A 27334-nucleotide genomic window follows, 5' to 3' on the forward strand; every position below is an offset into this window, starting at 1 on the left:
ATTACATGACAAACTGACAAACATTCCAAACAAGAGGGAGCCACCCCTCTGATTCAAACCACCTGGCTTTTAAAGCATGGCCAGGACTAATTAAGGGGCGGAGACAACAATTACATTTCCAGGTAAACAAAATAACAAATATTTGTGCTAAACAATATTCCTAAACAAATATTCACAGAATTACAACTAACAATTTAACACAAACAAAAATAAGCTGGGACCAAACAAAAAATAAAAACATCTCTCCTCCTCAAACAATGGACCTTCCCAGTAGGTAAATTGGAAACACCAGGTCCTAGGCATCACTGCTCATGGGCGCGCCTCCATGGCAGCACATGACCTCAAAGGAAAGAGAGGATGATCAAAACAAAATATTAAATAAAGCAACAATACAGGAAGCACAAAAAAAACAACACCTGTTGAGGGGGATAAATCCCTCACACAGTCATGTTGAAGTGATAAATGTTCACACAAGCAAATACAGGCATATACAAAATACACTTGGTTCCAATTTGATACCTTTTAGCCATTTTTTCCAGTTGTAGCTGCACTGAGTTTTCTGTTGGACACATCTTCACAAGCAGAGTTGGGAGATAAAAGTATTTATAGCCGTTGAACTTTTCCATGGTTTGTCACATTACAAGCACAAACATAAATATATTTTATTGTAATTTAATGTGAAAGTGGTATACAATTGTGAAGTATGATTCAAAACAATGTTTACAAATAAAAATCTGAAAAGTGTAATGTGTTAAAGTATTCAGCCCTCTTTTCTCTGAGTGCAACCAATTGCCTTCAGAAGTTACTTGGTGTCTGCTAATGACTAAGTAGAGTCCAGCAGTGTGTAATGTAATGTCAGGAGGGGGAGTTTGTCCACAGGACAACTATTAGTCATGCATGGCACAAATGTGGTCTTTATGGAAGAGTGGCAAGAAGAAAGCCATTGTCAAAAGAAAATCATATGAAGTCCAGTTTGCAGTTTGACAGAAGTCATGGGAAGATGGGTGGAATAAAGGGCAAAGTTGGAGAAAACTTGCAAAAGACTTGAGACTGGGGCAGAGGTTCCAGGAGGACAGCAACCCTAAACATAAAGCCAAGGCTACAACAGAATGGTTTAATAAAAACGATATAACGGCCCAGTCAAAATCCAAACCAAAACCCAATCGAGAATCTGTGGCAACATGTGAAAACTGTTCACAAACACTCTGCATCTAATCTGACTGAGCTTGAACTGCTTTACAAAGAAGAATGGACAAACATTTCAGTCACTAGATGTGCAAAGCTGGTAGAGACAAACCCTAAAGACTATCTGCTGGAATTGCAGCGAAAAATAGTATCACAACATATTGACTCGGGGGGAGGAGGGGTAAATACTTTAATACACCGGATTTGTCATACAGCCTGCAAAAAGAACAGTTTTTTATGCTGTTATTAACACTGCGATGCTAACTTTAAGGCAGGGGTGCCCAAAGTCGGTCCTCAAGGGCCGCATCCTGCACTTTTTAGTTCTCTCCCTAAAGTACCAGCAACCTTTTCAGCAAGTCAATGTTCTTCTTAGGTCTTCTAATGAGCCATCATTTGATCCAGGTGCGTTAAACCAGGAAGATAACTAAAACATCCAGGATGCCGGCCCTAGAGGGCCAACTTTGGGCACCCCTGCTTAAGGGAATGTGTCACATTATTTCAGTTCAGTAAGGTAAGCAACTTGTCATAGTCATTGAATGTTCCGTTTTACTGAAGGGTCTTTGAACGCAGCATGGTAACAGTCTACGTGAGCTGCATCTCATTTACAGCTGGCAGTGACATGCAGTCAGCATCTGAATTTCCTGTTGCAAGAAATGAGACTTGTTTTTGCACAGCTGTTTAGCTTGTGTATTTTCTAAACAGCGTTGGATATGAAAAGACCTCCCAACTTACTTTGTCAACAACGGGCTGTTTGCCACTGAAACACCGACTGATGTGACTCTGTGGTGGATTTGTGAGGACTGTACGGTTTAAAAAGTAAGTGAACAATAGTTTTACACCTGTTTCTGTGTTGTTAACCTCTAAACTCTTAAACGGAGTAATGGTGTAGGAATGGTGACTGTGCTGTACTTACAAAGAGCTCCTTTGTTTACCTTTGGTGTGTGTAGGCCTCGGGTTATGCTCAGTCCACAGTTGGTAAGTAAAGTCGAAAAAGCTTTAATTGAGAAACTTAAATGGGTGGCCCTGTCCAGTGTCTAGTGGCCACCCAGTGTCTAACAGTGTTCCTTTCACACGGTTATCCCCGACAAACTAGACTGCTGATGCATAGCTGTTATGCTGAGCTAGCTGTGCTATGCTAACTACCTATACATTTAAGCTAAGAGTACGAAGCGTCGTATATTAGAGTCATGAAAACCACTAGACTCAAATATTTGTGTTATTTGTTAATGACATTTGACGTTGTCGCTCATGCGTCCCATGATATGAATTTTGTTTCCCAGTCTGGATGAATATTACCGCCACGCCTCTTGTGTCAATGCTTGCTTCCAGATATGCACGCGCCCAGCCGGCCGGACTACGTGTCTATCCACTTCACTGGACAACAGACGGGGAGCTACAATAATGGCAAGCAGTGGAGGAGACAGTCGTACTGGAGGGTCGGTCGCTTCCTTCTGATGGGAAAGCCATCCGTTCTGTTCTGTGTCCGGTCAAATCAAATATTGTTCTAACTCATATGATCCAAGTATCTTCAGAGTCTTGGATGGTGATGCTGTGGCCAGGAAGGATCTTCTTTAACTTACCATAGGTCTAAAGAGGCCTCAGACTCTAGACTTGGAAATAGGACGCAAAGGGAAGCCGGCCACTGAACATTAATATGTTGGAACGCATGCAGAACTACTTTTGAATTAAAGCTGAATAATTATCATATGCAAAAATCTGCTTATTGCTAATCAGTGATTTGGTTCAGATTCCCAGCTGCAGCCCTTCACCCTAGGATCTTTCCTCCCCAGAAACATTAGTCATCATCATCATCACCTGAAAAAGCGGGGTTGCAGTTCTTCAGTAGTACTAGTTGTTGCACGATAAATTGCACAAGTCTTCGCTGAAGTTGCTCACAACTTCCTCTGTTTCTCATACTTAGTTGTTTACGGTTTGACTTACTCTGATTACGTCGCAAGTTTACACCGGTGTTTCATTTACTACAGACGAAAACAGAGACACTCTGAAATGCTTTGGGTTTTATAGCTACCTGAGAGAATGTTTATTATTAAAAACTTTTGTGTCCACAGAATGAAAGCACAGTAGTTCATCTTTTTAAATCTTGAGTGGTTTTATCATAAGAGATAAAATCTTTATTGTCATAATAGTGACACTTTTGTCATTGTAAAGTAGTAGATGGAAATATTTGGTTATTTTCATAGTGTGAAACTGTTCATCATTCCAGATTCTATTAGGAGACAGCACATGTTGAGTCACTAACCATCCTCAGTCTCAGTGAGATTCCCTTTCTGTGTGTCTTCAGAAATGGAAGCAGCTGTCCAGGCTACAGCGGAGTCTTTTCCTCTTCATGCTTGTACTGCTTTTCATCTGTGGCCTGGCTTCCTATTCTTCTGTTACCAAGCAGCTCCGAGGTAAGCTTTTGCAGGATAACCCTTTGCTTTTGAGCCCGTTGTTGGTGCTGTTGATGAGCTGTCATTGTTGAATGTTTACTGGACAATTAATTGGTCTTTTTTTGTAATCTGTATAGTAAATACTGATTGTTATTTTGCTTGTTTCAAGGTTTTACAGTGAGAGAGCAGGAGACGGAGAGCAACATCCTTCTGAAACCCTTCAAACCTCATGTGCTGCCGGAGCCTGTCAGACAGGGCCAAGACCTGCTGCCTGAACAGCCCTCTCAGGTTACAGATCTGGCTTAGAATCACCACTGGCATCTATCACAGCATACCTAAAGACTTAACTCCAAAGAGAATAGCCGAATTTCATTAGAGCACTTAAGCAAAATAAAAACATCCTTTAAATAGTTAAAAGAAAACCAATGAGACCATGATATTTCTAAACTCCAAAATCTTTTAGCACCCTTTGTGAAAATATTTCAGAAAATATTGATTCATTAGTAAGGTCACTTTTTTTGTTTTGTTTTGTTTGTTTTTTTTTTTACAAAATCATCAGCGGAAACATTGAGGAATGTTCATACTTGATTTGAATATGATTCTACAGCCCTATAAAATCTGTCTCATTATTTTCTGAATTCTGTTTTATTTTTTCCCAAATTCTGCTTTTTCCAGTCTAACCACATTTATTAATCCAAAACATGTGGAATTTTGAAGTTTGGAAAAACTAATTCAGCAATACTGTTGTTCAACTTTCACTAAATATAAGAAGGTGCTGAGAGTTCAGCAGATCACTGAGGGCTTTTAAAAGTATATTCTTGTCATGTTTTCATAGAATGAAAAAAACAATTGGGAGCAAAATAAAGACTTTCAGAGTTTAACTTGGCATCAAAATATGTCTGAAAAAGTAAATCTGTAAACGATTAAACCTTGTGCATAATGAATAGGACCCATCTTCTTTTTTATTTCCTTAATCTTTGACAGGCATCTTCAATACATGGCAACTAGTCTTTTTAGCCCCCCAGTCAATGATTCCCCAGCTTTACCAGAAATGGTTGAAACTGCTGAGGTGTTTTTCTGTCTTAAACTTTTCTATTAGCTTTGTTTTTTGTTTTTTACTTTCATGGATAACTTCAGTGGTTCAGTGAGCGTTTTTGCCACTGCTGACCTTGTTTTCTGTCTGTGTATCGATGAGAGCTGAGCTGACCCCACCTGGTCAGGTACCAGGAAGCAACAGCCAAAGTTCTTCACAAACCGCTCCATGTCTTTTCCTTCTCGATGATATCAGGGAATTTTGTGAGATTCCATGTTTTGTAAATAATTTAAAGAATGCCCAAAAATGTCTGTACATAAATGAATAATATTTGACATCATGTGATCAGGGGTCATTTGGTTGATCATGGCAACCACAGTTAGATTACTGGTTATGTTTTGATGTCCAGGTCTGGAACTCGATGTATTGAAAAATACATTTAATACCCTACAAGTGTTAAGAAATAAATGTAAATGACAAAGCATAGTTACAGACTAATGTGTTTGTCAAAGTTGTGGTCTATAACAGCACATATTTAAAGTTTAGGTTTCATGAGCATGCATTTCTTTAAGCGATAACTAGGTTTAGATATAATTTGCTGATTGTTGTTGCTTGTACTGTCATTTGGCAGAGGAAATTATCCAATAAGAGAGGACCTCCTGTCCTTCCGAACCGTCTTCAGAAGAAAGGAAACGCATCTAATATCCTGTCTGAAGTCAAGGCAGCTGACATCAAGAAGGAGGGAGACGAGGAGAGAGTCATCAGGTAAGCGTTACCAGTGTGGTTACAACAGCTGCTCTGTCATTCCACAGGTTTCAGGTTCATAGCGCGTCAGGGTTGCCACCTGTCCCGTTTGATACTTAATCGTCCCATATTATTTGCTGTTAAATGTTGCGTCCCGTATTGAACCGTTATGGAATGCAATTTGTTGCATATTTCTATAAATGTCTGATTGACACTCCTATCATACAATGACCAAAATAAAACACAGGAAATATTAAGGTCAGCTAAATTGTCACGGCAGGACCTAAATAGGTAGAAAAAATGTTGCTTACTATTGGCTGTTTGACATGAATTTAAAACATTAAATCATGTGTTACAATCAGTTACTCAGTACTTGAGTAGACTTTTTAGCAAATACTTTTTACAATTTTTTTTACACATTATTTAAAGCTTAATCTACGTCTACTCAACATGTTGAAATTATACTACCGTACTCTGATTGGAGTACAATTTTTACTTTAACGCACCTCTGTAATGATTGCACTATTGTTTGTTTATGTTTTTACAAATAAAATGTACCACTTCTGCGGGCACCCCACCGTGTTGACCTCACCGTGTTGACCTCACCATGGTGGGCATCCCTTATTTTTATTTCTGACAGGTGGCAACCATTAAACTGCATTGTCCTTTGATGTCATTCAGACAACATTATATTGTGTTTACCATGTTGAAATACAACTGACATTGTCTGTTAATTTGGAAGTAGAAATGCATATTTTGTTTTTTCAAAATTTCTGGTACCTTTAGCTGGCGTGGGGCGATGATCGACACTGTCCAGGTCACAGAAGGTGCCAAATATGGAGAAAACAAGGAGGACTCTCCTGGCAACCGGAATGTCAACCAGTCAAAAGTTTTAGGTAGTTTTTGGTTTTATCCCCTGAAATGTAGAATATAAGTTATTAAGCATTTTTAACAAGATGGATCTTAATGCAAATGTAATGTCCTCAATATTATTGAGCACAATATTGATATTTTAATAATATCAATAATTGTTTGGTGAAAAATTCCAAGAAAATGATCCCATTATACCAAGAATAAGAATCCAAAACACAGGAGAGACAGTCTGACTGCCATGCAGTTGCAGAAAACAACATCTAAGCTTGGTTGTTCAACCAGTGGTTCATTTGGTTCATAAACATTTAGAATACAGACATAACATGACCATCAGATCAATGAAGTGTAAGTAATATATTACCACATAATAAAACATTCCACCACATTACAGAGGGATGGAAGCATAGACGAGAAAGAAGGAAGAAGAAAACAGGCATATATCGTACCTGACATCATCTTTACAATATGTACCAATGTTATCACCAGTGCAAGATTTTCTAATATCGTGCTGCCCTAATATACATGCATATTTTAAATTTTTTTCTATTTATGCCTTTTCCTAGACATTAAAAAAAATACCTTGCAAAGTAATGAAAGCATGTTTCTGCTTTGTGATATTTATGCACCAGTGAGCTGTGGGTTGTGTGTTTCAGAGACAGAGCGGATGGAGGCAGTGCGGGAAGCTTTCAGACATGCCTGGAAGGGTTACAAAGAATATGCCTGGGGCCACGACGAGCTCCGGCCCGTCTCCAGGTCCTACAGCGAGTGGTTCGGGCTCGGCCTCACGCTGATCGATGCCCTGGACACCATGTGGATCCTGGAGCTCAAGCAGGGTATACTGACATCTAGATCACCTTTGCTCTGCACCAGAAATCACTCTATTGGTTTTTAGCTTCTGGTCTTTGAAAACTGCTTTTTAAACCGTAAGAAACTGCAGATCAGAAACTTTGTAGTTACATGTAAGGAGGAATGTTTTCCATGGAAACCTTTCAAACTACTTTCATAAACTTTCAGAGTTTGAAGAAGCCAGGGAATGGGTTGCCTCAGAGCTCACCTTCAACAAAAATGTTGATGTTAATCTGTTTGAAACTACCATCCGCATCCTGGGAGGCCTGCTGAGCACCTACCACCTGACCGGAGACAGCCTCTTCCTGGATAAAGCTGTGAGTCCCCGGATCTGGAATCTGCACTGATGCAGATGCAGTAATCTGTCCATTTTTCACTTTTAGATCAAAATTTACACATGGTTTTTACTCACTGAGCATGTCATCTACCTGAAATTAGTGGATTATCTGACTGTTTTTCAAAATAAAGCTGGTTGATGCCTACATAGCCAAAAGAGTGGAAACACTTCTTGATTGCAAAATACATTTATCCACAATAAATTTACCAATACTCTGGATAGGCTTTTTGGAAACTTTATCACAATATTTTGTGGTATGTATTGAGTTGCATTGAAAAGTATGTAACAGTCTTTATGGTTATTAATCTGTCATTATATTGAGTCTAAAGTTGCTACTGCACAAACGGCTCTTAAAAAAATGCTTACTCTTTATCAGACGAGCTGCTTTATTCACTGGTTCCATTAAATTGTCCATCTGGTCCTATCAAACAGTACCTGCTAACTTATGCATTTTGCCACAATAATTTAGAGAACATTTTAGTGAATTCTTTTTCGGAAAAAAAAATTCAGAGTCATAATTAAATTAGCGGTGGGACTCAATTTAAAATTGCTTTATGAAGTTAATCGCAATGTCTGTAATTAATTAATCAAAATAAATTGCATTTTTATCTAACTGTAGATTAAAATTTTGGAATTCAAAAACCCTTTATTCTGCTAAATAAATATCTATTTATTTATTGAATAAATAGATATCTCAGCTCAACAACTAAAATATTAGTTTGTAATATGTGGGCATAAAGTGCTGATACATGCATTCACTTAATATTTTTGGTATATTTTAAAAAAATGCAATTAACATGTTAAACTGTATGTGTCCAATTAATCAAAATTAACGCCTGAAAGTCCTGTAGGAAATCAAATGTACTTGGCATGTAGGGTGGCATCACCTACTTCACTGTGAAAAGCAGTCATAATGATCCTCAAGCATAATGTGCCTATTAACTTTGCACTAGTTACATCACATTGATCTTTTCTGCCACAGTTAATGCAGAATAACAAAGAACAAAATTTACCAGTCATCAGTAATGTTGGCTTGATGTGATGTTAGCTGTTTATATACAGTGGCTGTATATAAAAGTGGCTTATATACAACCACTTTTATATACAGTGGCTGCATATAAAAGCTACTGTACTTCCACAGAAAGACATTGGCTCCAGGCTGATGCCAGCCTTCAACACACAGTCCAAGATTCCCTACTCTGATGTAAACATTGGGAAAGGCACCGCCCACCCACCTCGCTGGACCTCTGACAGCACTGTGGCTGAAGTTACAAGCATTCAGCTGGAGTTCAGGGAGCTCAGCCGGCTTACCCAGGAACCTCAGTACCAGGTAGCCCATCACGCTGATCTGCCTACTTTCAACCCACACACACACACGCCCCCACACACACACGCACACCCCCACACACGCCGGTTTCCATGGGGAGTGGGAACTAACTTTTTAATCATCATTTGTGGGGACCACACTTTCTAGTGGTTCTATAAACTCATATAAAATATTGTACAATATTTATAGTTGTATTATCCTATACACAACTTCAATAACTAAATTTCTAAAGTAGGGTCATCAACCTGTCTAGAAATTGCTTCCTGGGGACTCATTAAAGTTCTAAAAAACATATCACAGGGGGATCAGATTTACATATTATTTGCATAAATTACACATACAAACTTACCTAGTGGGGACCTTTGTTCCATTTCCTGAAATATACCATCAGCTTATTAGATTTAAACAGAATGATCAATAATGTATCACTAACATTAGAAAATGATTACATAAAAACAAATCATTGCAGAACACCTTTTTATTTAACTACAGGCGCAAAGATGCCCAGTGGCTGTAAAAGAAAAAAAAGAAACAACCTTATCTTAAAGGCGTTAGAGATGAACCTGCACTTTAAGTTTTTCAAATAAACATTTAAAACAATGAAAAGACAAATAGTGTTTCTTCTAAATTGACACTGAAGCAGTATGTAAAAAAAAATAAAAACACAATGAACAAGTCTTTGGAAGTTAAATGGATAAAGCACGTCTATTTAACGACGCTGAAGCTTCTTCCTGTTATTTGTGATGCGGTTATGATGTGCATGTAGCTAGGGCGGAAACGATTAACCGAGTGATTCGAGTACCTCAATTATTAAAATTCCTTGAGGAAAATGTATCTGCCTCGAAGCTTCGTTAAATTATATTTTATTATTTAGCGCACCGTGTTCCGGCCGGGTTATTACTTGTGTTGCACGGAGCTCTCACTTCTGCCTGAGTTGTTGACGATAGATGAGTGTTAATAGCATAACGTCCAGTTTTCAAGTTCGGCCTGGGAGGATTTTATTGTTTGATGATAATGTCTTTGTCTTTTTTCGGGGGACCAATGAGCATCCTTAAAATGACTGGTGCGATGCCTGGAGTACGGTAGTCTTTCTTCCGGAGCTGCTGCCTGGTGGCGGTTCACAGCGAACAGCGGGGAAGAGCGCTGCAGGTGTATTTATACAGCTGAGCGGATAGACTGTACACTGCGGGCGGCTGCGCATTAGATGATTAACGTAAGTGTAGCTTTACGGATGAACCGGAACAATTAATTTCATATCATCCCAGTCCCAACAAATGGGTGGCGGAGCTCATCGTGACGGCATGTAGCTGGTGTGTTTTTGTGTGTGAAGAACAAAGGTGTCAAATCCTGTCACTAACATAAACACAAAAGCTATAAATGTCTGGGCAAGGTGAGAGTTCATCTATTAAATTGACTGAAGATGAATGCATAGACAAAAAGCTGGAGTATAGACATTAATAAGTGTATTTGTGAGCCTCCCTCTTTATTATTTAATTGAATATAACATTAGATTTTTGTATAACTTTTCTTCAGGTTAACTTGGAAAGTGAGCTATCATTGTTATGAATTAATTTTCTAAACTACAGAAATGTTATATAGAATAGAATTACTTTATTCATCCCAGCAGGGAAATTATTTTGCAGTTACAGCAGCATAGAGACAAGACACACAACAACCACCACTGAGTAGCAATTGTAGACAAGATAAAATAAAAATAAAATATAACATACTGTCAATATAAAAAGCAGCTTAGAGCAGTCCTTGCAAAGATTCAAAAAATGCAGATACAGTATGTATATGTAAATATATGTACAGCAAGTGTGCCACAGTGCAGTTGTGCAAAATTGGACTGATTAGTGCAGAACAATGATTTAGCTTTTATTGTACAGTGAGATGGCATGTGGCAGGAAGGATTTCCTGTATCTGTCCCTACGACAGCTACAGGAAATCCTTCCTGCCACATGCCATCTCACTGTACAATAAAAGCTATTGTTAGGGAAGCTCAACTGTGAAAAATTGGACTGATGTTGATATGCAATGCGATGGTAATATTGTTGTTATGTTAGATTTACCCATGTTTACTTGATCTTTTTTTTTTCGATTACTCTATTAATTGTAAGAATAATCGTTAGATTACTCGATTACTAAAATATTTGTTTACAACAGCCCTACATGCAGCTTTTGGACATCTTCAGTAAAGGGCATGAGAGTGGGTAAGTTCGAATTAGACTTTCTGATGTTTCTTAGGGCAGTAGCAGAGATTAACTCATTCCACTTCTCCCGATGGACATCTTGAAATGCACTGACCTTTCTCACAAGTTCTGAGTTGTTCCAGATCAAACCCTGTGCCTGTAGGAGTTTGCTAACTTTAACTAGAGAATTTCCAAGTTTGTTAGCCAGTGGTGGGATCTTGAACACACTTCTTTCACCATCAAACCCACAAGTGAATTAGATAGCTCTCACAGTCTCCATGTAGTTTTTTGGATCTATGAGTTCTTCCATTTGTTTCAAAGTTGCGTATTTCCTGGCATTGTACACCAACCTTGCCAATTCTCTCATCTTCTCACATACACATTGATTCCTGAGTGAAGTACCACAATGTTACAGCAAATGTTGCCCCAGCTCAGTAATTACAGAGTCATTCTTGACAAGATCTGTAATTGGACCAGGATTCATTGCACTGATTATTCCCCACAATTGTTTGCCAATGTTGGAAGGTACGCCACCAACATAAGTACAGAAGGACTGCACTCGATTTTTTTTCCTGGTTTTAAACAGGCTGATTCTGGTCTATGAGCATATTTCCACATGTATTGCGTAGTACTTTTCTTGTAAAAAGACCTCGGCAATATGCACAGTGCGTGAATTCTTTACTCTTCATTTCTTCCTTTGGTCCCTTGAATGGCACCAACACTCCGTTTCCTGATTTCATTACATTGGCATTGTGACCAGCGGGCTGCACAGTGGCGCAGTTGGTAGCACTGTTGCCTTGCAGCAAGAAGGTCCTGGGTTTGTCCTGTATGTCTCTGTGTTGCCCTGCGACAGACTGGCGACCTGTCCGGGGTGTACCCCGCCTCTCGCCCGGAACGTAGCTGGAGATAGGCACCAGCAACCCTCCCGACCCCATTAGGGACAAGGGTGAACAGAAAATGGATGGATGGATGGCATTGTGACCATAGTTTCCTTTATTGCGGATGAAATCTAGATGGTTTTTTTTCTCTCATTGGAACCCTTTGGAAAACTGAGTGCTTTAGCCACCTCCATTTTATCTTCATGTACTTTCTGTAGATGTCTTGCCATTTTAGAAAATGGTTTGCATCAGTACAAGCAGTAATGTTTCTTGTCATAGAGCCTTTTTAATCTAAATGGGACAAAAACAATAAATATGCAATTTTAATTGTAAACATAGTTGTTCTCTGTGCAATAGTTGGTGAAAGAAAAGAGGAAGACTTTTAGTACGGTGCAATTTAGGTGTTAATTTGTTTTCATCAAGACACTTTGTGAAATTCTGGAACAGAGATAGACATGCTTGTTTCAGCAAAGAAACAAGAGCCATGAAAACTTTGACAATTTAAAAAAAATGAGAGTAAAACAAATTATAATATAATCTCTCCTAATTAGAATGTTAAGAAGATTTTATATTGGGGTAATTTAAGATTCCTGATTTAAAAAAAAAAGAAAAGATGAATGGCTGATTTTTTTCTCTCTCACAAAGACAACAGAAAACTTTCACAGAAGTTAAGAAAAAAAATTAAGGTGAACTACTGTATATGCCAAAAACATAACCTAACCATTTCCTGAAAATCAATTTGCTCCGACTCTTAACACTGATTAATATGTGCTGTGAGGGCAATTAGTGTCCTTTAAAAAAGGACACTTAATAAGCAAACTTCAAAAACTATTCAGATGGATTGAAAAATCCTTGAATATAGCACCGCAGATACTCGTATTCACGGACTGATCTTCAGGTCCTGTGGCCATCAAATGTCAGTTAAACAGAATAAGCCAAACAGTGTTAAGCATGAACGTACATCTGACACAACTACCTGTTTAGAAGCTCTGCCTTCCTCAGGGTCATCAGTGTTCCTCTGAGAGCCTGAACAAAGTGACAGAAAACTGGAATCCATTTCAGTCGGTTTCACACTTGCATTGGTCAATGTCTAGAACATTTAACAAAGAGTTATTGGTATACATATATGGACAACCAACTGCTTCGATGGAAACAAATTTCTTGAACAAATACATTTTTAAATAAAATCAAAGAATCATGATTAGAAATAGTGAACCGAAGCCCTAAATTATATTAAACACAATGTCAAAGAAATATCTCAAATCTTCGACATTTTCAGGCATTGCAACTGAATTTAGTGTTTTACAAACACCTCAGACATGAGTTATGGGGACCCAATGCACACGCAGTTAAAAGTCCTTCTTAGGACCAACTTTGTTCCAGCATCTAACTCACTAGGTAACACTGGTTTATGTGTGCTGTCGGGACACCGTGAGTGTCCAAAGGAGAACATTGGCTAGCAAATTTGAAAACTGTAGCACTGCATTTGACATGCAGAACATTAAACTGCTTGCTGCATTAGTTTTAAGGACTTGTGGCTTTGGTAATACCAAATCTGCCACTGAAAAGTAACGTAACAAAATGGTCTAATTTGGAAACAAAAATCTGATTTGACAGTGGAACTACATTATCCAGTAGATCTGCATTATCCAGTGCAGTGCATGGTGCACTGGATAATACATGGGATAATACAATACACTATATCATGCAGGGCACCAGCCAGTGCTGGATAATGCAGTGTACCCAGTGCATGGTAATGCACTGGATTACGCTGGATGACGCGCAGCATCATCCGGTGCATGGATGACGCGCAGCATCATCCGGTGCATGGATGACGCGCAGCATCATCCGGTGCATGGATGACGCGCAGCATCATCCGGTGCATGGATGACGCGCAGCATCATCCGGTGCATGGATGACGCGCAGCATCATCCGGTGCATGGATGACGCGCAGCATCATCCGGTGCATGGATGACGCGCAGCATCATCCGGTGCATGGGTGACGCGCAGCATCATCCGGTGCATGGGTGACGCACTGCATTATCCAATGCATGGGTGACGCACTGCATTATCCAATGCATGGGTGACGCACTGGATTATCCAATGCATGGGTGACGCACTGGATTATGCACTGAATATCCATGCACTGTAAAATCCAGTGCATTATCCAGTGCACTATGCATTATGAACTGGATGTTCATAATATCATCAAATTTGGGTTATGAGTACCCCTGCGACCTGGAATGAGGAATACACTAATGATTTTAGTGCTGATTCCTCTACATCCTTTGTCATCCAAGTTTAACTTATGGTTCCAGAGGTAAGAACTATTTTGGGTGGGTCAAAAGGTCACCCCAATGTTCCTGAAGCTGCTGTGTGTCAACTGAATGCTGTAAAATTGGGGATAGCTGGAGCTTATGGGTTTCTCTATGAAAATTCATCTTCTGATTAAACCCAAGTTAATAAACTTGGGTTTGATCCAAGGCATATAATAATATGCCAATTGACATCTAGTCTTTGAAACAATTGCAGATATGCAAGTCCCATTGCTGTAGCTTGTTCCTATCAAAAGGAACAAGCTTTTGTTGTTCCTCCTATAATATAGGAGTTATATTTTCCTATAACCCAAGCAGTCATAGGAAAATAACTGCTCGAGTTATTTTCTTATCAAAAGGAACAAGCTGCATATTTCATTAAATAATGGGTTTTAGAGAAAGAAAAGGCTAAAATTAGGCCAGTCATGTGACACCACCAGAGAAGATGACAGCATGCTAGGAGAGTTCCAGGAGGATGTTTTTCACACATGTTTTGGTGTCTACATTTAGATGTCCTAATATTTTTGGGGATCAAAATTAAATGCATGTAGATATTGTGAAATGACCTCAGACTTTAATATCACTGAAGGTTCTGCTCTGGGTAGGAGGTGTGTCTTTTCCAAATTCTAGTTGTTTATGGCAAATAGTCACTGACACTGTTAGGTTCTACTAGAGGTTTCTTTTGTTTAAAAAAGTTTAGTCTCCACAGCTACTATTTACCTTCTAAACATCAGGAACTAGTGAAGGAAGTTCAGTGCAATGCACACCTGATGCAATTGACTGACATTTACTACATATTAATCTAGGAGAAGTGACTGCTACAAAGTCACTGTTAGAAACAGAGTATTTTAAACCCCTTGTACCTTTTAACTCTTTTTGTTGCATGACCACAAGGCTGCACAGTGGCGCAGTTGGTAGCACTGTTGCCTTGCAGCAAGAAGGTCCTGGGTTCGATTCCCGGCCGGGGTCTTTCTGCATGGAGTTTGCATGTTCTCCCTGTGCATGCGTGGGTTCTCTCCGGGTACTCCGGCTTCCTCCCACAGTCCAAAAACATGACTGTTAGGTTAATTGGTCTATCTAAATTCTCCCTAGGTGTGAGTGTGTGTGTGAATGGTTGTTTGTCCTGTATGTCTTTGTGTTGCCCTGCGACAGACTGGCGACCTGTCCAGGGTGTACCCCGCCTCCCGCCTGGAACGTAGCTGGAGATAGGCACCGGCAACCCTCCCGACCCCATTAGGGACAAAGGGTGAACAGAAAATGGATGGATGGATGGATGTTGCATGACCACAGCTTAAATATACACTATGGGCAATTTATTTGAAAGTAAACACAGAGGAATTTTAATTGTGAAGTTGAAGAAATATATTGTATATTTTTACAATTTAATTATCAATAAAACTGAAAGGTTCTCAATTTGTGTAAAGTCCACTTGGGTCAATAAGCTGTAAAGTTCTTTTGCTGTTAGTGTTTTGCCTCATGACTTCAACATCAATGCAGATCTAGAGACTAAAACACTTGCCCATTCTTCACTACAATATAACTGTAGTTGAAAAAGTTGTACAAACAAATATATAGAGATGTCTTAAAACTGTTCCAAAACTTTAGTGTTGAATATTAGTTAACTAAATATTTGCACAAATGTTTACACTTTTAGAGTCTTTTATGCACTCTGTTTCATACTCCATTATTAATAAATTCAAACAGTGAACCACATTTTTGTCTTTTTTTTAACTTTATTAAAGATCAGTAAACGGACAATATAAATACATATGAACAATTCTTGAAGGTGGGTATTTTCACAGAATCAAAAGTCTAAACACTGAATCAGTGGAGTTAATCTTTGTAGAAAAATGTCCATTTTCACTTAGAGTTGTGGATTTTATCTTTTAAGTTGATATAGTCTTTTAAACTAAATAATTTAAAGTTTTTGCCATAACCTTTTTTTTGGGGACCAGGAAGAAGGTGGTACCTGACCATATTTGTACTATAGGGGGCAGTATCGGGTCACACAAAAGTGATAGAAAAACATGTGATATGGGCCATTGCTGAAACTTCACCAACACCTTTAAGATGGCTTATATAGTCATTTAAACCCATCTTCCTTAAGGGGACCAACTTTTAGGTCCCCATGAGGGAGGAGGACATGATTGTGTAAACAGATTGAGGTCCTCATGACATGATAAAAACAAGAACGCGTGACCTTACAAGATGAGAAACTCTAAAACATCATTATGGTGTTCAGATATTTATTGTTAAGCAGCAGCACTCAAACAGCACTTTAAATCAAACTATTAAAGGTCTTTACATTTACTTACACAAACTATGTTTAAGGTTTGTTGTTACTCTAGTTGCATAAATAATTTTGATATAATGTGGCACAGAATTTTAGCCATAAAGCTACTATGTATTTTTTATGAATAATATTGCTTTACACCTTTGTGAAAACTGTCACTATGTTGTGACAGCATAACACAAGACAGATAATCTGTGGGGAAAAATCCAGTAATACTGTCACAGCTTGGTGATAGTTTTAACAGATATGGACAAAACATTTTTTTTTGCAAAAGTTACATGCTGCAGCTTTAATAGATGTTGTTGTGGCTAGCAGGGAACATGTACTAAATGTTTGAACTTTTTTCAGTAGGTATAGTTATAACAAAGCTAATGACATGAAACTAACACCAGATGATACCCAGATCATCCACAGATGGGAATATATCAAATCAGAACACAATAAATATGCCATGAGTTATGAGATGTTGGTAAAAAAAAAACTGAAATTAGTATTCAGAGCCTTAATGTTCTGGGAGATTCTTCTGCCTGCTCTGATCTCCAATTTTCTCCAGAGGTTTTCAGTTGGAATCAAACCGGGGGATTTTCTGGGCCATTATACCAGCATTTCTCTCTTTACCTCAGTGACTATCACAGCAGTGTCATCAGTTGAACTCTCTTGATGTCTGTACAGGCTGCAGTAGCTGAAGTCATGAATCAGGTCCACAAGCTAAAAGGCAAGCTGGACGGTCTTGTTCCCATGTTCATCAACACTAACAGTGGGCAGTTCACCCATCAAGGCATCTACACACTGGGAGCCAGAGCAGACAGCTACTATGAATACCTGCTGAAGCAGTGGATCCAAGGTGGCAAGAAGGAGAACCAGTGAGTTCATTTTAACATCAACAGATGCATTTATATACAGTAATATTCAATAAATGTGTTCTAATGAGGCTCATTTGTCAGATAAAAATTGAACATGAAAAGTACCAAACATACTTTTTGTGAAGACTACATTTCTACTAAGAATGCTTTTTATTGGCCTGATTTAATCAAACCAATACAATTTATTTTGATTCCAAATTTAATGATTTGCAATGAAAATCACTGGTTTTGTGGTGTTACTTTAGAAATATTTTCAAGGAATTTTACAATACTTTTTCTTCATTGAATCCCGTCTATGAGGAAAAAGTCCTCATAGACGGGGTTGTCTTTTTTTCATGTAGAAGAAAAAAGACAAGAAAAAATCAGTTGGATTGAACACAAACATTTGTATTTATTTTTTTTAAACCCCTCCAGGGGGGTCTTTTGTGGGCTCTAGTGTCCCTTATATGAAAGTAGGCTGACAGGAGAGGGGGGAAGACATGTGGCAAATATCGTCAGTCCAGGAGTCGAACCCGCGACAGCCACGTCGAGAACTCAAGGCCTCCAAACATGGGTCGTGCTATCCCCTACGTCACGGCCAACACAAACATTTTTAATTTTTAAACAACTTAAATACCTCAATTTTGTTACTTGCCACATTGATCAGACTGTGACATGAACTAAGGCTGAAGCAGCAGTGTAGTAGAAGTAAGAAATACTGCCTCCTAAAGCTCCTAAATTGGCAGTCACTTGAACCCAATCTTTTTGACCTTTTTTGCAGGAACTTGGCAATAAACTCACTATTATGCATTAGCACTTAAAAATGCGTTGATCTGTTGGTTTTGCATAAATTTGCATGATAAAGGAATTGCAAAAAACAGTGAGTGGTGTAATATCTGAAACTTAAATGTTATCTTAAGGAGAAAATCATCAACAGAAGAAAAGGTTTGAAAAAATTCTTGGTGAATTGAGTTACTGAAATACATTAACTTGTCATGAATAACCTTATGTATTGAACATGACTGTATGTGCTTATTTGTTATGAGGTTGCTTGTCTGTGCGTCCCATTTTTAACTAAGCTGGATTTCGTTTGGCTAACTGTTAAAACCTGACCTAGAAACTAGGGGTGCACCGATTTACCGGCTAGCTGATTTATCAGCGCTGATTTTCTTAATTTTTGGAGGCCAATGCTTACATGTGAATGCCGATCTTATTCCTCGATCTCATCTACCTCAGCAATGGTCTACAAATCAGCTCTCCAGTGAGAGAAATATGACTCATAGAGAGGCCCACCAGGTCATGTCTGCATGTTGCAGTTAACAAAAGTCACCCCACTGTTGCCAACACAGTGACTTTCTTGCTATATTTAGCAACATTTCACACAAAAAAATCGGAATTGGCTGGTCAGATTCTTTAAAGATCGCCGATCAGCCTGTAATTGGTGCACACCTACTATTAACTTCATGCACACAATGCCATGCTAATTATACAGAACACTGCTGTTTCTGAATACTTGTTTGATCCTTTTGATGTTTAGATTTTTGGAAGACTATCTGCAGGCCATTGAGGGTGTAAAGAAGAACTTGCTGCAGAAATCTTCACCAAATGGTCTTGTTTTTGTTGGAGAACTCTCCCATGGACAGTTCAGTCCTAAAATGGTTAGTAACAAATAAAGTTGCTTTTATTATTAAGGAGAATCTGGCACTGCAGTATGCTGCTGTTGAGGACAACATACTGGGTTTGGCTACATCCTGCCTGGTTGATGCAGGCCAGGTCCTTCACGTACTGTGAACACCAGAAGTGAGCATCCCTTTGGGATTAATAAAGTATTTTTGAATTGAATTGAATTAGATTAATTACCGCCTTTACTTCGCTGTATGTCCTGTTGCCTAGCAACATTGACAGTGCTAAACACGAGCTGGTAAAAATGGACCTTGTAATCTTGCTGAGTTTTTTTAAATTACATATTTGATCATTTATGTTAAATGAATTGAATGATTAAATTGATTTTCTTTTTTTTTTTTTACAAAATTATATAAAAACATACAAATAACAAAAGCCTAACAAAACAACCTCTACAGGCTTTTATGTTTTGTACAGACAGAACTTAATGTACTTTTATGTAAAGGTGTAGTCCTCCGTCTCTCACTTCGTCCTCTGATGTAAAACAATAATCTCCCATTGGGCTTGCAATGAATCTTGGGATAGCGTAGGCTGCCAAAGAATACATCAGACACGTCCTTCATATCTGAGGAAAAGGAGAACGCTTCTGGAGGAACGTTCATATTTGGAGACCCTCTGGCACATTTCAGGATTCAGATTCGGCATTGGAAGGAAGCAACACACCCACTGCATGCTAAATAAAATGGGCAGATTTTTTTTTTTTTTTAAATGGCAGTATTAAATATTTTTAATGTACACCATATCGACATTTTATAGCATTATGAAGTAACTGTGTTGCACTCAGTTGTTATAAAATTGCTACATATTTCAAATATGACTTGAAAGAAATGTTACTTTGTAATTTAACGCCTTGAAATTGGGCTTTTGTCTTTTTAAAACTCCTGGTCTTTCTGAAACTCTGCCTTCAGGAAGTTTTCAAACTTTCCTCAATTAACCCAACGTTTTTACACTGAGAAGAGGCTCGTGGGATGAGCTTACCAGGTGTTTGCTAATTGCTGCTGGAGTGCTGAGTGGGGCAGCGGTGGGGGAAGGCTGTTCTGTGGGTGGAAGCTCTGAGGTGGTGCTAGGTACAACTAGGCATTTTGCACAGCTGAATGGTTGCCATGGGAGATTAACGGATTTCTTAACCTTGCATGAAAAAATCAAAGCAACACTCCAGCTATGTTTTTGATGAGAGAATAACATTATGATGTAAACATATTCTTATGCAAAGCTCAGAAACATTAATTTTTATATAATACTGGTCCTTTAAGTTCCTTTTTTGGTGTCCATTTAATAGAAGTCGGATTGCAAAAGGATTTAAGGGTTATAGAGTTATAAATGTAAAGGTTTATTAATCTTGACCTATCCACAAGGGGAAGATGTTAGATCAGTGAACAGATTCAAGTTTCAATGACTACTTCCTCAGGTGGGAGATACTGTTCATCTGTGGCCTTAGTTTCATTTTAATGACTTCAAAGATCTTCTAATGTTTGAAAGGACCAGGCACCAGTCTCTTCAGTCAGTTATTACACATGGTTTTTATTTTTATTTTTTATACCTTTAAAGTCAAAATACCATGAAGGTTTCTTGCTGCATTTTAGCTGTGCACTGCTCACTGACTGGCCCTGTGTGTGATTTGTTGTTGTAGGATCATCTGGTATGTTTCCTCCCCGGCACTTTGGCCCTCGGTGCTCATAATGGCCTCCCTGCTGATCACATGGACCTGGCCAAGGAGCTGATGCACACCTGCTATCAGATGTACGTCCAGATGGAGACTGGCCTCAGTCCTGAGATTGTTCACTTCAACATGCACCAGGGCAGTATCAGAGACATTGATGTGAAGGTCAGTGGTGTATCAGTACACTCCACCTCCTCTTCTCATATACTGAGTAACAGGACAGGAGCTGATATACTTATTTCAGGACATATTTTGTCCTGAAATAAGTATATCAGCTACATGTGTGTGGTGGCTCTGGAAGATCCGACTTCAGTCTACACCTTTAAACCTCCCAAAAACAGTTACAGTATCTCTGCTGCTTTTTCGAACATACTTCTGTCTTTTCAACTTTCCACTGTCAACAGCTAGATTCATTAGCAAAGGCCTTTTGTGTTTTCCTCGGAGAGAGTTTATTGACTGTCTACTGTTGTACCAGGACTCTTCACTATGGTTGTTCAGGCCATAACCATCACAATTCTGAACGATTTTAGCATTCATAATGGAGTAACATTTTAGGTTTTTTAAAATTTATTTATTTTATTTATTTAGTTATTACAAAACAAGGGGAAAAAAATTCAAATTAAATGACACAAATATGAACAGATTTTGTGAGATTGTTTTTAGGTTAACAATTTTAGAAATGTTTTAAAATGTGAATATTTAAGAGCTGCTCCCAGTTCATACCTGAGAAAAAGGAAAAGTGAATGAAACATGTCAGGTCAGAGGATTTTGGTTAAATTTGATTTTATTGTGTACTATTAATCACATAATGATCTAAGTTATGAATTTAATTCATAAAATGAATTACTGAAATAAAATAGTGTTTGAGTGATTCTTCTTACAATGTCTACACACAGTGTTACATTTTTATATCAGGCATTTCAGCTGAGCTCAAATTTCATCATATTTTTTGTCAATCTGACAGCAAACGGTGAGTAAACCTGAGAGACATTTGGAAAAGTAAGGAGTAAATGTCATTAAACCAGGATACTAATCAAATAATTCCGCATAAATTTCAGGTGAGAAAAATACAAGATTTGTCTCAAGTCATCTGTTTTCTTTTTTTTTTCTTCCTGTCTTTCTTTCTGTCTGACAGCCTGCAGACAGACACAATCTTCTTCGACCAGAGACTGTGGAGAGTCTCTTCTATTTGTACAGGTTCACTAAAGATCGCAAATACCAGGACTGGGGCTGGAAGATTCTACAAAACTTTAACAAATACACCAAGGTTAGTCTGAAGAAATAAACATGAATCGTGATCATCCAGGTGGCTTAAAGTCAGATCTGACTGTGTGCTGTTAGACGTTCACACTCACTGCAACAAAGGAATAACTTTTTAAAATAGCTGATGCATTCAATGACAAAACAAATCAGGAAAAACGCAAGACTTGATTGTCTAGTTAGAATGATGACTGGAGTGCTGGTAGAATATTAGCAAATTCTTTCATGTTTCTGCTTTCTGATTGCTATAATTTTTATTGTTCCAGTCCAACAATTTCATATTAGAGCTGGGACTTTAACTCGTTAAAACAGTATCTCAATGCTGAACATGTAGCAGCAGCACAGACATCAACGTCCACATTTCTAAAGAAGTTCCTGAAACTTTGGAAAGCTGAATTACTACACTAGCACCAGTCTGATGGTTGATGAACATATAGAACAGATTGAAAACATTGAATATTTTATATCTATTTATTGAATGATTTAGCAGCAAAAATTGCTTTTAAATTGAAAATATTTTTGTCGATGCATAGTTTTTAATTAAAATATGATATGCTTCAATTTATTAATTGCAGTCATACCAGTGCTCATTACACATATTATCTTCTCAGAAGCTTTCCATCCGGTAGCTGAAAGCTTCGGTCTGCAGCGTTGTAAGTCTGTCTGTGGGTCCTCAGGTTTCCTCTGGTGGCTACACATCCATCAACAACGTGTGTGATCCAGATTATCCCAGTCCCAGAGACAAGATGGAGAGCTTCTTCCTGGGAGAGACCCTGAAATATTTCTACCTGCTCTTCTCCGAGGACGCTGACCTCATCAGTCTTGACAAGTACGTCTTCAACACCGAGGCTCATCCACTGCCCATATGGCCTCCGTCTGAGCCACAGCCACTGTGAACCAGAACACTTCTCAGGGTTGGTATGACACCAGAACCACCTCTGTCTGTGTAAGTAGCAGAATGACATCAGAAGCGTAAACCATGAAAACTGGCTCCTTTATGCTATCCAGACTTTGCTACTATTGAAAAGTCAAGTCACATTCATGGCTAAGCCTTTGTTTATTTGTTGGACTGGTTGGTTTTGTGCTGGTGATGATCAGATCCTAACCCTGACCTTGATCAGGAGGAACTGTGGAGGGTGGGTTGATCACAGCTGGAGCTGCTGGGCCAAGTTCTACAACATCCACTTTGGAACTACCTGACATTTTTTTTATTTTCAGAAATGGTTTCTAGACTTTTTTTCTACTGCTATTAAAAACAAAGTATCTACCTTGCAGCTGTGAGCGACTGCAGGCTCGTCGTCTCCACATTCCAAGCAAGCTGAACCGTTTCTCTCCCAGGAACAGGAAGCAGTTCTCATCATGAGCCATTTGGTGAGACTGAAGCTGTTTTTAGCCGTCCCTAGAGCTTCCTGACAGGCGCACAGCTGTGCTGCATTCATGTCATTCAGCTGCAGCTTCTTTAACACGTGTCGTGATTGTTGAAGATCTAATAGAAAATATAGAATTTCTCTCTGTATTTGAGCTGCCACCTTTTATTTGACTGAAAATCAATGCAAATTATGCAACATTAATACTGAGGACATCTATTATTACAGGAAGGTCCAAATGCCTCATAAATGAGAAATCAAAATGCTCCTTTACAAAGCAGCAAATTAGTGTTTATTAAGGCGGTTAGTTTGGGTCCAGTCACCTTACGCTAGTTTGTTCCTCCATTTTCTCCCCACAGTGTACCATTTCATCACGCACTACTGTTTCTGTTTCACATCCATGTAGTGTAGTTATCATGGTAATCTTTATAGTTCAGTCTTTCCACTGATTATGGTTCTGACCCTTGTACACTCCAATTGACTTAAAATGTCAGAGGTTACGACCTCTTGATCAACCACTTTAGCTATGAGGCCCACTCTGCTTATGGTCCCAGAACCACATGACCTCACAACACACCTTCACAGGACAGGTGGAGAAACTGACCATATATGGTGACTCTGGAGAGGTCAGAGCAGAACGTCCTGCAGCACTGCTTCTTTGATTTGAAAGTCATGCAGAAAAGTTTAGCTACAAATGTGCAAAATGACCAACACTTAAGAAATGTGTTGATTACCTACAGGTTTTTTTTTTTTTATCACATCTTTACTTCTGTTAAACAGCTAGATTAGACAGTCTTAACTTCCAGGGGAATGTTTGACCTCTTCCATAAGCTTTTGCCAAGTTTACTACTTCAGATCAACACCACCAGTTGGCTTCAGTGGTTAGTGGGTGTGGCAAACAATAAGCCCGATTTTGTTCATAAACTGTTTTAAAAAGCTATACTGCATCAGAAGGATAGAGTGTTGCAGATCTGAGTAGCCAGCTCCTCCTGGCACTTCTTGCCTATCTTTGGATGGGTTGCTCTGATACCGCCTTTAAGATGCATTTAAACAGCATGAAGTGGCCGAGATAATAAAAGTGAAGACACACTCTTTGCAGGACCCAGAGTAAGTGGTTCTGGCTCCAGTTTCCCGCTGTGGACACAACAAACACGGTTTACCTACTGACTTTTTCGGTTTCACTCCTCCTGACATGAATGCAGCATCTGTGGTTGATGCTTGGAGTAACAAAACTGCAAGAACATTAAATCTTCAACATATGTCATGTGGTTTCTAGTGAAATAAGATAAAACTTAAAAGTAACTTTTCAGGAGCTTGTTTGAAGTCCATAATTTTTGAATATTTATAAAAAGTACTAACTTTGCTGGCAGATTTTTTTTTATTTTTTCTTTACAACATTGGAAAATGTCTAGTTAGAAGTGAAAAACTCTGCCAGTGATACCAGCATGTTTTAATCAATGTTGAAGAATTATTGATTCCAAACTCCTATTTCTTGCAGAAAATTTGTCTTAGTTTTATTTTACTTCACTAGAAACTAAATAAAATACCTGTTAATATTTTGTGTTTTTGAATTGAAGCCAATGTGGGTAACAACAAGCCTAAGGCCAACATGGAGATGGTTACTGGGATTTGGGGGTTTTGTGTATATGTTGCAGGGTAAAAGTACATGTCATTTTTAATATGAGAGAAAATGTGATCTATGAAGTTCAAATAATATATTGATTTCTTGTGAATATTTAAAACCTGAATTTCTTCTGATAACTGAGTTTTCTTAGTGAGCTAAGTGGAGTTCCTTTAGTTTGGGGGTAGATAACCATGTGTAGTGAAGAGCACTAGTTGACATGCTCCTGGTTGTGACTGAGACCAAACTCTTCATATCTTCGTCCTTCTCACATGTGCCTTTAATCTTGCCTCAGACAACCTTCAGTCCATTTATGTGTTTTTCCATGCGTCATAAATCTAGATTATTTTTCCATCAGAGTAGTGACAATTTTCCTCCAATCAGTTCTAAGGTTTACATGATGTTAATCCTGCCTACAAGAACTCAGATCTTTCCCTCAGTCGTGTTTCAGCAGAACTCTTGAGCCAAAGATATGCTGAAAATGTTCTGAAATCTTCTAAATTTTTTCTTCAATTGTTTGAGAGTTAAATTATGAAAAGCCATTCTTCAAAAAGGTGCCATTTGAGAAAAGTCTATTTTTAGCATTTTTGATGAAGATTTCATCAAATAAAGGTTTTGTATTCCAGCTGAATCTCAATGCGTGAAACAGTATATAGTCACTCTATCCACACAGAGATGGCTCTGCTGTGGAAATATTTCGCCTGGGTTTCTGTCTGGGCAGGTCTGAGGCAGTCATCTCACAATACAAATGCCAGCAGCCACACTGTGCCAATGTCTTGAACTTTTTCCATATTTAGAAGGAAAAACAGAAATTAAAAATGTTTGCAAATGTGAAATCTTAATAAGTAGAGCACAATAAAGCAGGGATGGTTGTCAGTTTTTACAGCCCCGACACTGCAGCACAGTGACGTCTGGTAGGAGTGAAGAATATTAGCAGGACTTTTCCTAATTTGCCTTCTACCTTATGCTGGTAGAGGAATACAAAAAGCTGGAAATTATCTCCATGTTTCCTGAGAAATAAATATATGTTTCTTCCTGAATCCTGTCTGACCTTTCCCAGACAAACTTCCTGATGGAAAAACTTTGTGTACATGCTGACTTTGGATCCAGTTCTTGACAAGACTTCCTTCTGCCCCCAGTTGACCAGTAGAGACCAGTGTGTGGTCCAGCAAATGGCTCTGGGGTGGTTGTGGTTTTGTTGTTGGCTCAATTCAAGTTTCTTCTCTACCAAATGTCGATGTGCCCTTGGGCAAGGCACTTGAAGAAAATGAGAAGTGGCTAAAGATTTGACTGTTAATGCAGCTGTTTAATGTTGGTTAGACATTAGTTGAAAACAGGAACTGAAATTAAGGAGCTTCAAATGGAACAGAAGCAGAAATATTCAGGATGTTGAACATTTCTGGTAAGAAACTTAATTTAATGCAGCATCTAAATGTAGTTGGGTATGAGGACGTTAAAGTGGTTAAACTACTGAGACTGTTCGCTTAGTCCTATGAATTTCTTTCCCCCGTGCACAGTTCATTAATGTCTGGATTCTTTACTTGTTTGTTTTGGAGGTTCATGGAAAAAAATAACTATTTTTGAAAGCTCACTGTTTAAATTTTCTTTCCTTTCAATATTTCCAAGCATAAGCTGTTTTTGTATTGTCATACATGCTGGATTTTCTTCTTTATTCTTGAATAAAATATTGAGTTTTGAGAAAGTTATTGCATCCCAATCACTGACTTATTAATCTGGTTTGTATTCATTTGTGTTCAACCTTTTACACTGATACCCCAAAATAAAATCCATAGCAAAGCTTTAGAGCAGGAGACAACTCCTGAACTCAAGGGCCGGTGGCCTGCAACATTCAGATGTGTCCCTGAAACCAAATAGCTGCTCTCCTCAGTGCAGTCAGCTTCTCCAGAGTCCTGCTAACGATTCAGGGAAGCAAGTGATTGCATCCCTAATGCCTTCAGGACAACCATGCACACTCACTTATTCACAACTAAGGAGAATTTAGAGAGAGGTTCAGTTTTAGAGCTTTGCCGAGGTAAATAAGATCGGTGGATAAGATTGACTTCACATGTATTGGCCGATCACTCATCGCCCAAAATTTTCTTTTTCGGTCTGCATGGAGTTTGCATGTTCTCCCTGTGCATGCATGGGTTCTCTGGCTTCCTCCCACAGTCCAAAAAATGACTGTTAGGTTAATTGGTCTCTCTAAATTCTCCTTAGGTGTGTGTGTGTGTGTGTGAATGGTTGTCTTGTTTCTGTGTTGCCCTGTGGTGAACTGACGACCTGTCCAGGGTGTACCCCGCCTCTTGCCTGAAACGTTCGTTGGACAGGCACCACTCCTGACCCCACTAGGGACAAGGGTATACAGAAAATGGATGGATGGATGGAAGTTGCATACTGTAGCTTTAAGTCACAACTGCTCTCATAATCTACTATGCTTATTGGCACAATGTTTTTTTCCACCTTGTCATGTTACAATTTTTCTACGTTA

The 27334-nt window shown here is 38.7% G+C and overlaps 1 protein-coding gene across 3 annotated transcripts; it reads left to right on the forward strand.

Annotated features, from left to right (window-relative positions):
* The first annotated feature begins 1538 nt into the window (after nt 1–1538).
* On the forward strand, nt 1539–26552 carry man1b1b (mannosidase, alpha, class 1B, member 1b). 3 transcript variants are annotated; one of them, XM_028034869.1, is made up of 15 exons: nt 1539–2001; nt 2133–2160; nt 2515–2621; nt 3488–3596; nt 3745–3863; nt 5240–5373; nt 6139–6248; nt 6879–7058; nt 7240–7388; nt 8550–8738; nt 17086–17276; nt 18793–18913; nt 20569–20763; nt 21734–21865; nt 22536–26552. In XM_028034869.1, the coding sequence occupies exons 3-15, from the start codon at nt 2517–2519 to the stop codon at nt 22752–22754; spliced, it is 1953 nt and encodes a 650-aa protein (XP_027890670.1). In that variant the 5' UTR covers nt 1539–2001; nt 2133–2160; nt 2515–2516; the 3' UTR covers nt 22755–26552. The 3 variants fall into 3 exon arrangements, with proteins under 3 accessions (XP_027890670.1, XP_027890669.1, XP_027890671.1); XM_028034868.1 differs by lacking the exon at nt 2133–2160; XM_028034870.1 differs by lacking the exons at nt 1539–2001; nt 2133–2160 and having other exon boundaries at nt 2496–2621.
* The last annotated feature ends 782 nt before the right edge of the window (nt 26553–27334 follow it).

This window comes from Xiphophorus couchianus, chromosome 12 (assembly GCF_001444195.1).
Source record: "Xiphophorus couchianus chromosome 12, X_couchianus-1.0, whole genome shotgun sequence".
In the NCBI taxonomy this organism is placed as follows: Eukaryota; Metazoa; Chordata; class Actinopteri; order Cyprinodontiformes; family Poeciliidae; genus Xiphophorus; species Xiphophorus couchianus.

Coding starts and splice junctions, on each gene's coding strand:
- man1b1b (XM_028034869.1), top strand. CDS start 2,517: ATGCACGCGCCCAGCCGGCCGGACTACGTGTCTATCCACTTCACTGGA. Junction 2,622..3,487: donor GGAGACAGTCGTACTGGAGG/GTCGGTCGCTTC, acceptor GTGTGTCTTCAG/AAATGGAAGCAGCTGTCCAG. Junction 18,914..20,568: donor GACAGTTCAGTCCTAAAATG/GTTAGTAACAAA, acceptor TTGTTGTTGTAG/GATCATCTGGTATGTTTCCT.